The sequence below is a fragment of the Xenopus laevis genome, chromosome 3S (assembly GCF_017654675.1).
Source record: "Xenopus laevis strain J_2021 chromosome 3S, Xenopus_laevis_v10.1, whole genome shotgun sequence".
NCBI classification, from domain to species: Eukaryota; Metazoa; Chordata; class Amphibia; order Anura; family Pipidae; genus Xenopus; species Xenopus laevis.
The window spans coordinates 49,875,702-49,892,854 of record NC_054376.1 but is presented as its reverse complement, the minus strand read 5'-3'; the positions used below and the strand labels follow the sequence as shown (position 1 = coordinate 49,892,854).

The following is a 17,153-nucleotide window of genomic DNA, read 5'->3' as shown; positions in this document are numbered from 1 at the left end:
CAACCTTTAGAACCCGTGAGCCACATTCAGAAGTAAAAGGAGTTGGGGAGCAACACAAACATTAAAAATGTTCCTGGGGTGCCAGATAAGTTCTGTGATTGACCAATTAGTAGCCCCTATGTGGGTTGTCAAACTTCATTGAGGTTTGGCAGTACACCTGGTTTTTATACAACCAAAACTTGCCTTCAAGCCTGGAATTCAAAAATAAGCACCTGCTTTGAGGCCACTGGGAGCAACATCCAAGGGGTTGGAGAGCAACATGTTGCTCACGAGCTACTGGTTGCGGATCACTGCTCTAACCCATATAACTAAAAGTGAGCCCTGCTGTTGGTCAGCTCATGGGCTCCTTAAAAGCCATAGATAAAGCTGTACAAAAAGAGAGTTTTCACTAGTAAGCCATAGATAAAGCACTACTAAAGGAGAGGTTTCATGTGGTTTACTAGTGATAGTCCAGAAAATGTGTCACATTTCAAGTAGATAACCAACCCTTGTGCGTCCAATAAATTCACAATACATAAAGTGCAGATGTTTTTATGTAAAATGAATTAAAGAATATTAGAATCAAAACGCATTAGTCATTTTTTAAAGTGACTGGTGCAGATGTAAGTGCAATATTGTGTATTTGCCTCCAAATAGATAAAATGATTCTTCAGCATTAAAATTAAATATTCAAATGTAGTAGTCCCCTTCTTCAAACTTATTTCCTCTTTCAAACACCATGAATCTCATAGTACAAGATACATAAATCAAGTGTGATGACTTATTGTAATTTATGTTTTTTGGTCCAGTATTATAATTTTCAAATTCAGCACCTTTTTGGACCCACGACACATGGGGGCAAATTTACTTAAGGGCGAAGTAACGAACGCTGGCGACAATTTGCTAGTGTGACGTCATTTCGGTACTTTGCTGATTTACAAACGTGCACAGGCATAACTTCGCTAGTGAAGGACAGGCGTAACTTTGCCAGACTTGCCTTCGCCAGCTCAGACCAGGCGAAATGCAATGGAGTGTATAGGACATCCTTGATTTTTTTGTTGAAAATTTTTCGAAGTCCCAAAAAACGCCAGCGTCTTTTCACTTTTTCAGGGCGATAGGCTGCCAAAGTCCGTAAAGATTTTGGGTACCTGGGTTTCCCCCTACATTTCCAAACATATGGCAAATAAACTATACACTGGGCTCATGTGTAGGCCATTATAATAACTCTATTTTTTGTTTTTAAGTTTCCCTGGACTTGTGTAATGTAATGTATTTGCTGCAACATACATGTGCATACAACTTTCACTTCCTGCTGTATGCAAATTAGCCAATGCTAGCGCAACTGCGCTTTTCTTGCCAAAGAAACGCTAGCACAACTTCGCCAGAGTTCGTAGCCCGGACGTATCTTCGCATGTTAGAGAATTAGCGTTGTCTGGGCGAATTTACGCCTGGCGAAGTCTTGCCATGTGAGCTAGCTCAAATTCGGTGTTTAGTGAATCTGCCCCATAGTGTGTACAGACTACACAAGATTAGAGGGGACCTTGGTCAGCATTAGGGTAAATAACACTAGTATTTATTAGAAGAAGAAAGAAAAGTAGGCAAGAATAAAATGTATTTGCTAAAGTGGGTGGGGGCACTAAAATGAAGTGGAAGTTTTGATGGGTGTATTTAAGGCATAATGAATAATGAACTTAAAGATGTTCTAGACCCTTAGGTTTCTATAATATTCTCATTATGGCTGATGGTGGTGATGGTTCCAATAAAGTGTTTCATGCTTTTTTCAGTCTTCTTTAAAACTAGATCCTAGATATTTAACTGCTATCAGTTCAGAGGGCCAGTGCAGACATATCAACTGGCAATTGATTTTATTTGGAAAGACGGAATAAAAAAACAATTAGAAGTAGAGTCAAAAGAATTAAAAGCTCAACTTTGATTAAGTAATTAGAAGGTATTTAAAAAAAATAAATAAAAAAAAAAAAGCTGTACAAAGGTGAGTAGAATATATATCATTATACTAACATTATGTAGCATTCCACCACTATGCACCAGCAATAAATGTGATACAACATGTACCTTTGCCAAACAAGTTGAAATATATCCATAAAAGGAAACAAAATTAATGATCTGGAGGCTTTGTGTGTCTGCAACAGCCCTTTTGATTTACTTAATACTTACTCTCATTACCATTGTTCCTCTAATGACATGATCAATGGTGCCATAGTCAAATTCATCCTTTGGCTCAAGATAAAAATACTCTTTGTCTGGAGCAATTGCTTTTAATAACTTCACAATGTTGTTGGAATACAGGGTACTGGCCTGAGATGCCATTCTGCTTGGCAGGTCTGTGTATCCGACATGTACAACTCCCTGGTAGGAAAAAAATACCAATGTGGTTGATTAACCTAACATGACACAAACAATATCACATGCTGAACGTCACGCAAGTTTATCTTTATATGTGCTTTTGGTGTTCAAATTAAAAGTTCTTGACACAGGCACAGCCTCAAATATATCAGGAGAAATAGTTTATAAAAGTACATTGCAGACTTAGCCATCTGGGTCTTACTGCTGCCAAGTTAAGTCTACACGTAGCCAATATTTTTTGGCTACAGAATCTGATCATTAAGGATGAGAACAAATAAGAAGTTATTCAATAAAATATTTTCTCTACAACGGTACTTCTTGTCGGGGAAATAAAAAAAGTCTAATGCAGTCATAAAAAGACATTGCTGCCCTAGAGTTTATCCCCAGCAAAAGCAATACAGTATCCAGATATGCTGTCTGAAGTTTACTAAACTTGGGTCAGGGTCTTTCAAACTTTAGCATTCCAAGCTGTTGCTTTTATATAATTCCCAGCATCCTCTGATAGCCGTCGTCTGCTTATTGAGCTGTATTTACTATAGCTGCAAGTTCTCCATGATATGAATATGAATATAGAAAGTGATACAAGACATGAGAATATCAGGATTCACCCTGGATTTCATGAATTATATCCTTATAACCGGTGAGTTCTGATATCATCAGTTATAAACGGTGAGTTCTGAGTAATTTCAGTCACATGACTCATTTAAATTTGTGTATTATAATAAATAAAGTACCCCAGTTGTAAAATATGAGGATATTAAAAGTTACCTCAGAGTTCCATGATCTGTATAAAAACACTCGGCCTTCTGCCTCTTGTTTTTATATGGTCATGAAACTCCTCGGTAACTTATAATATTCTTATATTTTACAAGAGGGGGTACTTTATTCACTATATAATCTACAGTCTGGTCATTTCTCTATGGGACCAGACTGTAAATTATATCCTTATAAACGGCGCGTTCTGACGTCAGAAGGCGCCGTTTATAAGAGGGGTCCCCGTCTGCCAAATTTGACGCCGTGTTCAAATTGAACGCCGGGGCGCCTGATTTGGACACCAGCGACCAGAATTGGACACCGACCAATGTGTGTGAAATGTTGGACCCCCTCCCAACATTTCACACAAAATGTAGATTATAATGCATAATGTACCCCCTACTGAAATTTATAAAGATATTGGAAGTCACCTCGTAGTAATGTGACCTGTATAAAAGCACTTGGCCTTCGGCCTGGTGCTTTTATATGCTCACATAACTCCTTGGTGACATAATATCTTTATAAATTACAGTAGGGGGTACATTATCCACTATATATATAGTGGTTTCCAAATTGTGGGCCTAGAGCACTGGTTGGGGAACCAGCCTGAATGCCAGTTATTTGGGAAATGTGGGAAAGATGTCTATTTGCTCTCCAAATAGGGCAATGGTGATACTTGGGATGAACATAATATTTACAGTTTCTGGTATCTTTATTTGAAAGGTAGTTCATATATGAGTAACCTTGCTTTGAGCTAATGAACCCAGACCAAATGTTGAACCTTTAAAAGGGAACTGAAAAGGTCCAAAAACTAAGGGTCGAAGTGAATTCAAAGTGAATTTTGAATTCAAAAACTTAGAATTTCAAAATAATTTTTGGGTACTTCGACCATCGAATAGGCCAAAATTCTATTCGAATTGAAAAAACTTTATAAATTTTTAAACCTTTATATTATTTGTACATATTTTTTATTTATCTTTTTTTCCCACAGAGAAAACTAAGTTCAAAATGTATATTTTATTTTCCAACAAAATTATTGATTTTAATTTCTATTCCTAAAGTTTATAACTGAGGATATACCTTGAATTAGATACAAATGTGCTTGAGTATGCCATAGACAGGGCCACCATCAGGGGGGGACAGGGGGTACGAGTGTCCCAGGCCTGAAGGGGGGTCCGGCAGTGCTGCACTTTCAAAAGAGCCGGGCCCCCTTGACAGCACCGAAGCCTGCGGCCATTTCCGAAGTCCCGAAATTTAAGTCCTGAAGCGCCGAAAAGACCCAAAGTCACGAAAACAGCCGAAATTAAAGTCCTGACGAAAAGACCCAAAGTCACGAAAGGAGGCAAAGTTGAAGTCCTGAAGCCATGAGTTCAATTCTACTGAACACCAATTTATGTTTTTTTATTTTTTTAATCCCCTGGCCACCAATGTATTTTTAAAAAATATTCTTTGGGGCCCCAATTTTTTTTTTACTTGTAAGGGGGGCCCTGGCGGCAATGTTTTTTGTTTTTTTTTTAACTTATATTGGGACCCTGGTCACCAATTATTTTTTTTAATTTGTAAGGGGGGCCCTGGCGCCAATGTTTTTTTAAAAACTTTAAGGGGGGCCTTAGCACTACAGTTTTTTTTAACTTATAAGGGGGCCCTGTCCATCAATAGCTTCTTATAACTTGTGTGTGTGGGGGGTTACCTTTTTTAGCACTAATGTCTGTGTGGTCTTTTAACTGTTGTGTGGAGTGGGCGGGATCTGGGGTGGGCGGGATCTGGGGTGGGCAAAATGTTGTTGTACGGGGCTCCTGGATTTCTAATGGCAGCCCTGGCTATAGATATACAGTTAACTTACACAATGGCCTAAGGAAGCACAAGATATAAACACACCGCTGCTTATCACACATTCCTGTATCACTTAGTACAGCATATTACTGATGTGTTCTACAGTAACTAATATTCATGCTGTGACTATTATACCTTATATGCCTTGAATACCTTGAATACCTGTGGCATGCTCTGTGCTACAATATATACTAGGCATTCCCTATACAACCACACATACTGTACTAATGTATATTATATACATCTCTGCAGTGCATACTTGCTCCCAGTAGTAAAGACCACCTATGCTAGGTAAAATCACACAAACTACAATAAAAAAATTCAACACAGAACAGACTTGTTTCATTACTATAAAATTCTCCTTTGGGGCCAAAGACTATTGTGCATACAGAAATGGTATATTAAAATGTGCAAAACAAAGAAACTAAAATTAAAATATTTAATTCATATGAAGATCTCAGAACTGCATTGTATATAGATGTTATGGACAACATAAGAGAAAAAATTGAAGTGTACTACAAGAGCAACTATTTATTCTCATGAAGCATTCAATGTTCAGTCTATAAAGGGTAGGTGCACTGTGCTTGGTCATTTTGTAGTATAGACACTTTACACAACTATGCCATCTACAGGTGTGTGTGTATAATACAAAGCCTTTTTTGATCACACACTACATGCAAGGGGTACAAACTTGAAGCTCAAGAGAATGCCACAACAATGTAACACAGACATCATAGGACTGGAGAAACTTCACAGCTGTAGGATGGGCCCATTAATGTTACTAATTATGACCTCTAGGCCAACTCAGTGCTTCTTCTTGAGGCTATATTTGCCCAGTAACTATAATGAACAATCTACACTTGTGTTTCCCATTACGACTACACAAAGGGAACTTAAAACCTTAAATACTAGCTTATATAAATTACCCTTGACTAAGAGAGAGCAAGCACAACCTTAACATGTGCCTTTGCAGATTACATCTCCACTGAAAGATTTTTTTGTATTATTGGTGGCTCCCTTCTATACAAATAGGAGACAGATACATTTGTACAGCTTTCCATCAGGATACAACCTTAGAGAGCCATGGGTGACATACATACACACTTCTCTGGAGGACACTGGTCCAAGAGAACTTCTAAGGCTCCATGAAAATGAAAATAAAAACTGCCGATGCTGCAGGTGTCTAGCTGTATAGACTCACTTTGTGTATGTACAGTTCTCCAGGTCTTGTTGTTTCTACATTTCCACCAGCCTCAGCTGCAAGGTCAACAATCACTGATCCATCCTTCATAGACTCTACCATGTCTTTGGAGATCAACACTGGAGCTTTTTTCCCTTTTAAGATACAGTATATGTGTTATTTGATTAACAATGCATTCTCATATACATCTTCCTTAACCACAACCAGAATTAACTTTCAATACTATTCATTGCTATTAGACTACTACTACTGCCCTTGTTCTCGTTTCCATTAAAATCTTTATCTGAGAAAGTGCTGAATTGCTGAATAACTAAAAATTAAAATATACGTAGTTGGCTATTGTGAATGTCATCGCGTTGAATGTAACGTATAGTATTTTAAATAACTTGCGTGCCAAAATAGTGCAAGGCAATGATATTTTTTCCGTAGTCATCACAGAATGATTTAAGTGTGCAACATGTACAGTGTGGAACAGATGAAATTCCTTTGATCAGTGTTGTTTGTTATTCAGGAAAATAAAATTCTTTCACCCAAACAAAATAATCTCTGCATAATCATATATGTTTCTCTAGAGAATTATTCACTTACAACAAACGGTTATGTTGTCACCGAACATCTGCAATAATGCGGTCTTTTTAAAACAAAATTATGCATTTCTTTTAAAATTCATAACTGTGCTTCTCTGACGGCAACTACACGGCTTTATTCACGGCATTTGAATTGCCACACTAAGCAGCTGTGCTAGATAATCACCTGAAGACCCTATTGTAGCACACACATATGATTATTGTTGGTCTCTCAAATAAAATAGAACAACTTGTAAGGGCCAATTTGAATCCATGTAGGATTTTTGACCTAAAATTAACGTGGCATCTATTTTCTTAAAAGAAGCCAATGCTGAAAGCCCTGATGGTTTTTAACAGGGATCGCTATGGCAATAGGCAATACTTCAAAAGCTTGCTCATAACATCTAAAGAAACCGATCATTGAACAATGTCTACACAGATATTCTTCCTCCCCTAAACTCTACAGGTCTATTGCACAGAATAAAAAAGAAAACAAGAAGCAAATAAGTCACATGGCTAGCCAGGACATCCCTACAGTGAACATGGTTATCCCCTCCTGGCAATGCTCAATGCTTTCCACACTTACCTGGGATGAGTGCTGTGCTGATTATGACGTCAATCTCTTTACACTGCTTGGCGAAGAGAGCAAGTTCAGCTTCAATAAATTCTTTAGACATTTCTTTAGCATAACCACCAACACCTTCTCCTGTTTCAGCAATCTCCACTTCCAGGGGTTCTGCTCCAAGGGATTTGAATTGCTCCAGGGCTGGGGGTCTGGAGAAAAGAATTGCAAATACAGTAATGCAAGCTGACTATTGTGACAGGGAAAACTGCATTAACAACCACTTAGAAAAAGTAATATAAGAAGGTGTGCCATGATCTACAGACTTCTCATACTGTTTCAAGAGACACAGTTTCCATCAATATGCACTTCTATTTGAGGAGCAATGGCCTTATCTTTTTGTAGCTGTTTTATTTCAAGAGGCGGACACTCGAATCCAATAAAAATACATGTTGTAAATATATAAAAGGGCGATCTGAGATATAAGATGTATGTATATATAAAAGGGAAGGTAGATAGAACAGTTGATTTGTAATTGCAAGGCGATATACAGTATTTGTCTTTTCATTCTTCAATTTCTCTTCAGCATAGGATGAATTGTCATGGCAATACTAAGAATATAGCGAAGCAGCAAGATGAAAATATATGTCAAGGATTAAAGGAGAAGGAAAGTCTTTTTGCACTTGGGGGTGCCAAATGTTAGGCACCCCCAAGTGAATGTATTTACTAACCTGAAACCCGGGCCAGTGCTCCTATCAGCAGAAAACTGCACGGGCCTGGGGTTATTCCAACGAGCACCATGGAGTGATACAGGCTTCTTTTTTCTTCAAATTTTCCGGGGCAGATGCATGCGCAGTAGAGCGAAATAGCCGACTTTTTAGTTAAAGTTCGGCTTTTCGCTCTATTGGCACCCTCAAGTGCAAGAACACTTTCCTTCTCCTTTAAGAACATTTAAATAAAAATGGACCTGATAAATGGGGTAAGACACATTAATAGCCATATCTGTCTTATTTTTAATAATGTTAAAAAAGAAAAGGAATAAGATAAGTATCTATTAATTAAGCAGTGCAAATGGAAATTCTTTATGTTTTATTTTTTACTCTATTTTTTTCCTATTGGAGAAAGAATTATTTAGCTAGTTTCTAGAACAGCCAGGGTTCTGCCTCTACAGATTCCAGGCAGAAGGAGGGAATGTGAAAATTGGAGGGAATGTGAAAATTGGAGGGAATGTGAAAATAAACCTGGTTCCATTTGCGGTGTTTAATTTAAAAATAAAACAAACAGATTTTCAGAGTAAACATATTAGCTAATTACAATGAGAATGGGTCTGCAGCAATGCTCAGTATTCAGTTGCTACAATTACTAATTTCACTTGCTACGAATACTAAAATTCCCAGCAACAAAACCATACATACTGTATAAAATTCCATAATTTATTAGGGAAGTGAAAATTCTTCACTTAGACAGTTAAGAGACACATTTATTAAAGGTCAAATTTCGAATTCATGCGAGTTTTTTAAAACTCTATTAAATTTGAATATACTCAAAATTCAACTGGGGGGTTATTTATAAATAAAAATTGAATATCTAAAACTCTGACTAATTTTCCCCACCTGAAAACTCCAATTGAATTTGAATCGAATTCGACTAACCTCAATTTGAGTTTTTTTCTCAGAAAAACACTAAATGTTAGCAAGGCTTTAGGGATGGGCGAATTTTTTCGCTTTGTTTCGCCAAAAAAACTACGCCCCCACTTGTATGGTGTTGTGCGTCAAAATAAAAAGACGTGCATCAAAAAAATTTTGCTGCGCGACAATTTTTTTGACGACCGTAGACGTAATGGGCGTCGGCGACATTTGACGGCGGCAAATTTTTGTCGAAACGGGTCAAAACTAACATGTCCTTATTTGTCCCTGGACCTCTTCCATTGACTTATACATTAACTCTGCAGGTTTTAGGTAACGAATAGTCGAATTCGATTCCTTAAAAGGCCAGAGTGCGATAAATCTCAAAATGAGTTTGGATAATTCACAAATTTTGATCATAAAACAAAGTAGAATTCAATATGACCCTTAATAAATCTGCTCCTTAAATTAACACAGAAAAAGTAATTTGGGCAGTAGAGTAGCAAGACAATAATTAAATAACAGCATTTAAATTATTATAAAATATAGATATTTTTTAGACTTTCACTAAACAGTATTTGTTTAGGCTGCGCTTCTGAGAACTTTTGGAACTGAGCTTTCGTATTTTCAGTGATAGTCTCAATATTTGTTATTGCTAAGTGGGACAAAAGGTTCAACAGAGTTGCCAACAACACTCAATAATTACCAAGTTGCATACACTGAAATATGCAATGAGCTGGTGGAAGCAGCTCTATCTCTCCTGTCCATGTCTGTATAAATCTGAAACGCCCAGGGAGTAAGTTAGTGCTCTGAAGTGCAGTGTCTCGTTGGAAACACCAACTGCATATTTAATCTTTGTTTTACTAGCATAGCAGCTTTGAGATAGTTAACTGAACCCTATATGTTGTTTCATTATGGGTCCTATTTAATTGGGTATCAAAAGTGTTAGGCAGGAAAATTGAGTAGCGAAACCAATGAATAGGAGAGTGTATTGGAACAGTTAGTAGGCAATAATTAGAGTATAGAAGGTTTAAAACTGGGAAGAAAAAAAGATAATTTCTGTTGGGTGTAAAAAATGTTAGGGTGGAAAACATGGATAATCATTGAAGACATTTGTTTGCACAGCAATAGAAAATCCATTGGATTGCCACATTTTCTAGATGCTTTGGGGAGACACAAACTAGGGTTTGTATGATTATAATGTAATTTGGTTAACCTAAACCAGGTCATATGAATAATCTGTAGATTTGGTTCTTTTGATCCATTTCACATTGAACTGAATCAGGCCAGTTGATATTCCTACAATTCATTAACCGTATTTTCATAAGCAAGCGTATTTACAATACAACAAAATAGCTTCCCAGATTCCTAGAAAAAAGGGATTTGCAAGGTTTTATAATGGAGGGCCTTTGCCAGTTTAAGCATGAAAGGAATGCATAGTTGAAATAAATAGATCCAATGAATTTGAATCTCTTACATTTATTGCTTTTAAGGCCATCTGTAAAAAGAAACAGAGAGATAAACAAAGCTAGAAAGCACGTCAGTGGGAAGTGTGGGATACGGGTAAGAACATTAAGAACAGAGGTAATGAAAGACTAATTTCAGTTTCATAGAGATATATTTATGTTCAGTTACCTGGTGTCAAATCCACGTACAATAGCCCCCATGGCTTTTGCAGCACCTGCAGCAGCCAGACCCGCAACTCCACCACCAATTATTAACACCTGAATAAATTAATGACATCACAATATTATAACCAGCTACTCATACTTCATAACCCCCTCGCCCATTAAATACATGAACTGTAAAGGTCCTCATACACGGGCCGATAAAAGCTGCTGAATTGGCCATGTGTGTGGCCATCCGATGGGTGTCCCCGATCGATATCTGCCTGAAATTTGGCCAGATGTCGATCAGGCAGGGTAAAAAATCCTGAAGCATCGCGGCCACATCTGTTCATTGATGCGGTCCCGCGATCCGAATGCCCATATAGCCTTCATTCTTATCCGGTCATTGGGCCCACAATCGGATCATCCATCGGGGAGAGTTCAGCTCGTTTGGCGACATTGCCGAAAGATCAGATCTCCCTGTGTATGGCTACCTTTAAGGTATGACGGTACAAATTACAAAAAGATCTGTTATCCGGAAACCCCAGTCCTGAGCATTCTGCAAAACAGGTCCCATACCTTTATTGATATTAGAAGTGCTCCCCTTTTATAAAAGTAAATATACTGAAATTATGCATGAACTCACAGGGTGATAGGGCAAATCTCTACAGATATATAATGTAGGTTTTGGTTGGAGTTTAAAATACACACATACAAAAGTACACATATCTTTGCTACCAGCCGACAGTTGAATGAATTCCATTTATCACTACAGTTGGACAACTGCCATCCAATCAATCACAGCTCAGCTGTACTAGAGGTTAGCATGGGTCTGTGTTTAGGTTATACCAAGCTGTATATGCAATACCTACCTTTGCTGGGGGCACTTTTCCGGCTGCTGTTATTTGACCAGTGAAAAATCTACCAAAGTGATTGGCTGCTAGTACAGTCGCCTTGTATCTAGAAGGGGCACAATTTCATTATTTATTTCATTAGAAATTCATTCATATTTTGGTAATTCATTCTGGTAGAGATCTGCTAGTACAACAAACACTTTTAGCAACTAGTAAAGACAGTCTGGGACCTCACCACTAATGCCATGGTACATCAGAGTGTACATTTTTTGTGTAAAAAGAGTTGTTTGCTTGAAATAAAACATAGGATTCAGAGTTGCCATCGCCCATTTGGTGTTATATCAATTTTAATGGCAGAAATTCTTTGCTGCGCTAATTTTTCCTCTTTGCTATGTTATGGTTAGGGCCATGATTTTCATTTGTTTGGCATAAAATATTTTACAAACCCAGCAATGTTGGCCATTGAGCTGAGGGCATCATAGCCTTGTGCAATAGTAACTCGAGGTACTTGGTCCATAGCTAAAACAGTAAGTTTCCGTTGTGCAAGTTTATCCATTAGATCAGGGTTCTGAGCAGGATAGATGAAACTAACAAGTGTTGCTCTTTCTTTGAGCAGTTCCGATTCGTGAGTTCCCAAAACCTCGTTAAAACCAGGCGCTCGTACCTTTATAAAATAAAAAGCAAAAAGTTAATCCAGGTACAGTAAGTGCATAATCTGATTTGGAGAAAATAGATGCTTCAGTTCAGATAAACGATTTTGCTTTTCAAACGCCTTATTTTCTAAATCATGCATGTTTTAAAAATGTTTTGCATGAATGATAGAATTTTATGACAGGAGACATATTCCAGCCACCTATTTTCTAAATTGTAGATGTGGCAAAAAGTTAAGTGTTTTGGGGAGTCTGTAAGCTTTAACTGCATAGAGATTTTCAGTGCAAAAAAAAAAAAAATCCATAAAGCAAGTAATAGGTTTAGCATATACAACAAAGTCTCCCCATATTATTTGTAAATTGCCCTGTAGTCTTTTGCGAACAAAATAATTTAACAATCGATTAACTTTGAAGTGTTCTACAAAAATAAAAATTGTTGATGGATGGCAATAGTGCTTAACAAAAAGTAAGCTAGAACTGCTGCACATTATAGGTGTAGGGAATTATGTACCAACCCAAGCTGACCACAGCCCTTTAGCAGTACAGATCTGTGAATCCAAATATACCCCCCACCCAGTAGCTTTTTTTTTTTTTTTATTATTATTATTATTTATTTTTTATTTTTTTGAACGAGTTGCAGCAAAATATGTCCTTGCTAAGACAACCACTTGGTTTGTTTATGCTTTTTTCATAAAACCATCTATTAATTTGCAAAGCTTTAAGTACAAATAATTTAGCACCTAAATATTTTCAAATGTGTTTACAGTATTAAGTGGCCCACAAAAAAAAAACTTGCCTTCAGTACAATGTCTGAACCAAACACAGATCTGGTGTTGCTTAATGATGCGCCTGCTTTTTTGTACTGTTGATCAGAAAACTTTGCTTCTTCCCCTGCTCCAGTTTCCACCTGGACATTAAAACCTTGCTTAAGCAAAGCCTGCACACCAGCAGGAGTCACTGCCACCCTCTTCTCATTTTTTGAGATTTCTTTTGGGACTCCCACAACAAGATCTCGAAAAAGGGTACCTTACAATAGAAAAGAACCATTAAGAAATCTTAAAAATGAATTTATTTCAGTGGATGGTTTTATAATGAACGGATTTGAGCACACAGTTGCCAAGAGCAGGCATATCCATTAGTGGACTTAAAAATTAAAACCAAAACTGAATCTTGAGCATGTCAGAAGGATGAAGAGAACAAACTGTACAGCAGGCTGAATCCAGACACAAACAGATAATAAAGTATAAAAGCAAGAGCAGATTCTGCACAGGAGATGCAGCACATTGGTTTGCTATGTGAAAACATCGGCACTGATTGATCAGTGGGAAATGAAGATGATCAAGATTTTTCTAAAATATTTTTCCACAATGATAAAATTGCAAAAAATGCACCATAAGTGATGTTTGTTTCCTGCAGATTAACAGGGTGTGGAAAGGGAAAAAGCCTTGAACTTTACCATAATCCAAGAAAAACATTGCTTTCAAGTTAATCTTACAAATGGCCTGTATATTTTGCCTGTGATTCATTTCCAGATTTCGTGTGTTTACTGGTTTCAAAGAAAACAATTTTCATGTTATCATAAACAACAGGCTAGAAGCAAGATGGGATGAAACAGTCGCCACAGACGCCTTTTGTGCTCATGACAGATATATTAATGGAACACCATTATCATATAAAAATATATAATGTGTAAATATTAGCATATAGGGTAGCATATAAATGGTATATACACAGGCAGATACAGAATAGTCAGTCAGTTTGGACAGTTTTCAAATTGGTCTGCAATCATGCAGATTCTGACAATACAGTATGGGGCTGATTTATCAAGGGTTGAAGTGAAAATTCTAATTTTCAAGGTTTCTTTTTTGGCCAAAACTATCAAATCTGACTATGGAATTGTTAAAATTGGATTCGAGTTTTTTTTAAAAATTCTAATTAGATTTTCGAGATTTATAATACACTGGCCCTTTACGAACTCAGATTCGACTATTCACCACCTTAAACCTGCCAAATTCCTGTTTTAGCCTATGGAAGACATCCTGGGATCAATGTGGAGTTGTTTGCAGCCTTCCTGACATTAGTTTGCTTTGGAGAAAAGAAAAACTCGAATCGAATTCGATTCGAGTTTTTTTTCTCAGAAAAAAACTTTTTCAGGTCAAACATATTCACCAGAGTTTGCAAAATTATTATTTTTTTTAATAAGTTGCAATTGATCGAATTTCGACTACACGTGAGTTTATAATAACTCCCATGAACTCGATATCCGACCCTTGATAAATCTGCCCTATGTGTTAGTAACCCTATTTGACACAAAGACTGTGCTGGCATATAGTCTCTCTCTCTCTCTCTCTCTCTCTCTCTCTCTCTCTCTCTCTCTCTCTCTCTCTCTCTCTCTCTCTCTCTCTCTCTCTCTCTCTCTCTCTCTCTATATATATATATATACACATACATTCATCCAGGCATGGGACTGGTTTTTCTAGATAAGGAGTCTTTCTGTAATTTCGATCACCATACTTTAAACCCAGAAGGATTGTTTAGCCTACAGTATGGATTCATTATATAATAGTTAGGATCAAGTACAAGGTACTGTTTTATTATGACTGAGAAAAGGGAACTCATTTTTAAAAAAAAATGCAGTCTATGGAAGATGGGCTTCCAGTAATAAGGGTTTTCCTTATTTATACATTATTCCAGTGGATGAACTGCTCTGCAAAAATATGGTTTTCTTATACTTACTGCTAAACAAATATTCATGGGCCAATTAGCCTGGATGTACCCAGCAATATCATGTATACTTATCTCTACCTACTGGTAAGCTCCTGAAAAGGTATGTATCCAACTGGTAGCATAAATGATAGCTATTTATAATTGAATATTTATGGTTACGATATTGACTAGCCGCATTGGAAACACCGCATTCGCCAGCTCCCATCGCTATGGCGCATTTGCGAGCATGCATGCAGGGGAAGTCTCAATTTTGGGTGCTGTTATTATGTTTGATATATGTTTTTCTTATAAATACAATTTGTACTGCAGCCTACTGTGCTGGGAAAAGTTTTGACTATAATTTTTAAAATAAAATAAAGACCTGCAACAAAACACATTTTGTTTTTACCTTTAATCACCTGTGCATTCCATAATAGCTGAAATGTTCTAAAGTAGCATTTTCCTGTCGACTGCTGCAAATTTCTAACCTTGCGCAGTACAGGGAAATAAGAGCGGTTTATATAGAGAAGCATGCCTGCCATAGTCAAAATTTGGTGACCTCTCTCTCTCTCTCTCTCTCTCGATCCAGCTGCCCTAAGGATAGAATCAAATATACAAGTAGAATTGTCATTCATATATTGTAACACATTTTATATTAATAGTCAACACCTTAAAGCAAAGACACCTGCTAAAGCCACCAGCATATGACTCAGTTCAGTTGATATTTTTATTCACTAGACATTAAAGGACATGTAAACGCCCCATGCAAACATTTAATCACTGAAAAGCCTCTTTGAAATCTCTAAATACCTGCCACTCTGGTTGTTCAAAGGTTAATAGAAAGGCTGCAGCATCCCCTTAACCACTAAGAATTCCTTCTGCTCCTCTATCTCACACAGCCCCCTCCCTCGGGAATTTCCTTTGGCTTTTGGCTACTGAGCATGCTCATTTGTTCTCAACTCACCCACCCTCCAGTCTAGCAGCCAATGAAGAGATGGCATTGCTGGCTCCCATAGAAACTCTGCTTTAGCTGTCTGATCCTATATTTAGATCCTAACCCCCCCTCTCCTGAGCTCAGCTTAGCCATTAGAGTGCTCAATCCAAGCAGGACTTATCATAGTAAATTGTGCCTGTGTTAGCCTGCATTCTTCAATTGCGTGAACTTTACATCACATATGTGCTGTTTGCAGATATAAATGCACTTATGATGTGTCAGAGGGAAAATTGCCCCCGGGTGAAAGCTGCTATTTGTTTTAGGGAAATGAATGGTGCTGGTAAATGGAGGGGATGTATGCAGTACAAATAATGCCAATTGGGTGGGGGAGATGTGCCAGACTTATATACATGATAAGAAAATGTAGGCTTTACATGTCCTTTAAGAGTATATTGGGACTGTTAGAATGCATGAAAACCATACTACATAGCAGGAGAAAAAACTGTAATTTTGAGCATCCCTTCTTGTGTTCAAGTAGGCAGTGTGATTGGATATAAAGTCACAGAAATCTCTCCCTTCGGTACGAAATGTTATTTTAGAATTTATACTTAACGGAAATATGATGTCTGATATAAACAAACCTAGGTTTATTAATAGTAACAGAATGTTGTGCGTGTTTGCCATTAAAATGAGAAAATATATATTTTATAAAAATGGATATTACATAGTTGCCTGAACAGTGGCTAAACTAAATATCACTGGACCCCACAGCAAATTATTTTTCAGGCCCTCAAAATGCTTAGAGGTTGAATTGTTTTTCCAATATTTATTGAAACTATATATGAATTAGGGCCCCATGGGGCCCCTATACCTCCTGCCTCCCTGCAGCCTCTACACCCCTGTCTGAAGCAGGGACACAAGTTACATTAAAAGCTTGCATTTAATATATAACCTTCTTCTATATGTAAGCTTATTTACTCCTTAACCAAAACAAAAATTTAAGCTACAATAGATTATCGCTCTTACAACTAAACAACCTTAAAACAAAGATGCTTTCTATCATATGATCTTGTATTACAGCACTGTGGTTAATGTCATGAGGTTGTGTTCCATACTAACCTGTGGTCTCTATGTGCAAACCCCCCGAAAGAACTGCATGAGTTTGAGTCAACTTCAGATAGTGACCTTCAAGCCAGTTCATGTACTGACGCTAAGTCCTGCATATCAAACCAGCTAAAAATAGGAGCCATCTGATATGGAAGCAACATAAAACTGGCAAGCACAGTGCAAGTTCATAGAGAGTGACTTAAAGGGAAATGAGAACATTATTAACAGGTCTTCATATTACACCAACATATTCTGCAATGTTACAACAGAACAGTGTACATTCCAAACACACACAAACAAGACATATCACCAAAAATGTAAACTACTCAGTGGGCTTATTTATCACTGGGCAAATTTTCCCATAGCAACCAATCGGCGATTGGCTCAAAGCCAGCTGCAAGTAGAACAATGA

General features: G+C 37.4%; 1 protein-coding gene across 1 annotated transcript in view; it reads right to left on the bottom strand.

Moving 5' to 3' along the window:
* The window catches only part of LOC108712901 (NAD(P) transhydrogenase, mitochondrial), a 48,391-nt gene extending 31,534 nt beyond the window's left edge, over nucleotides 1-16,857 (bottom strand). The window contains exons 1-9 of the mRNA XM_018255408.2: nucleotides 16,754-16,857; nucleotides 15,110-15,294; nucleotides 12,791-13,020; nucleotides 11,791-12,008; nucleotides 11,363-11,450; nucleotides 10,519-10,607; nucleotides 7,283-7,470; nucleotides 6,131-6,264; nucleotides 2,155-2,346 (exon numbers count right to left, since the gene is read on the bottom strand). Of these exons, the coding sequence (XP_018110897.1) occupies nucleotides 2,155-2,346; nucleotides 6,131-6,264; nucleotides 7,283-7,470; nucleotides 10,519-10,607; nucleotides 11,363-11,450; nucleotides 11,791-12,008; nucleotides 12,791-13,020; nucleotides 15,110-15,242 (1,272 nt within the window). The 5' untranslated portion in view covers nucleotides 15,243-15,294; nucleotides 16,754-16,857. The remainder of the gene's footprint in view (nucleotides 1-2,154; nucleotides 2,347-6,130; nucleotides 6,265-7,282; nucleotides 7,471-10,518; nucleotides 10,608-11,362; nucleotides 11,451-11,790; nucleotides 12,009-12,790; nucleotides 13,021-15,109; nucleotides 15,295-16,753) is intronic.
* Between the last annotated feature and the right edge of the window lie 296 nt (nucleotides 16,858-17,153).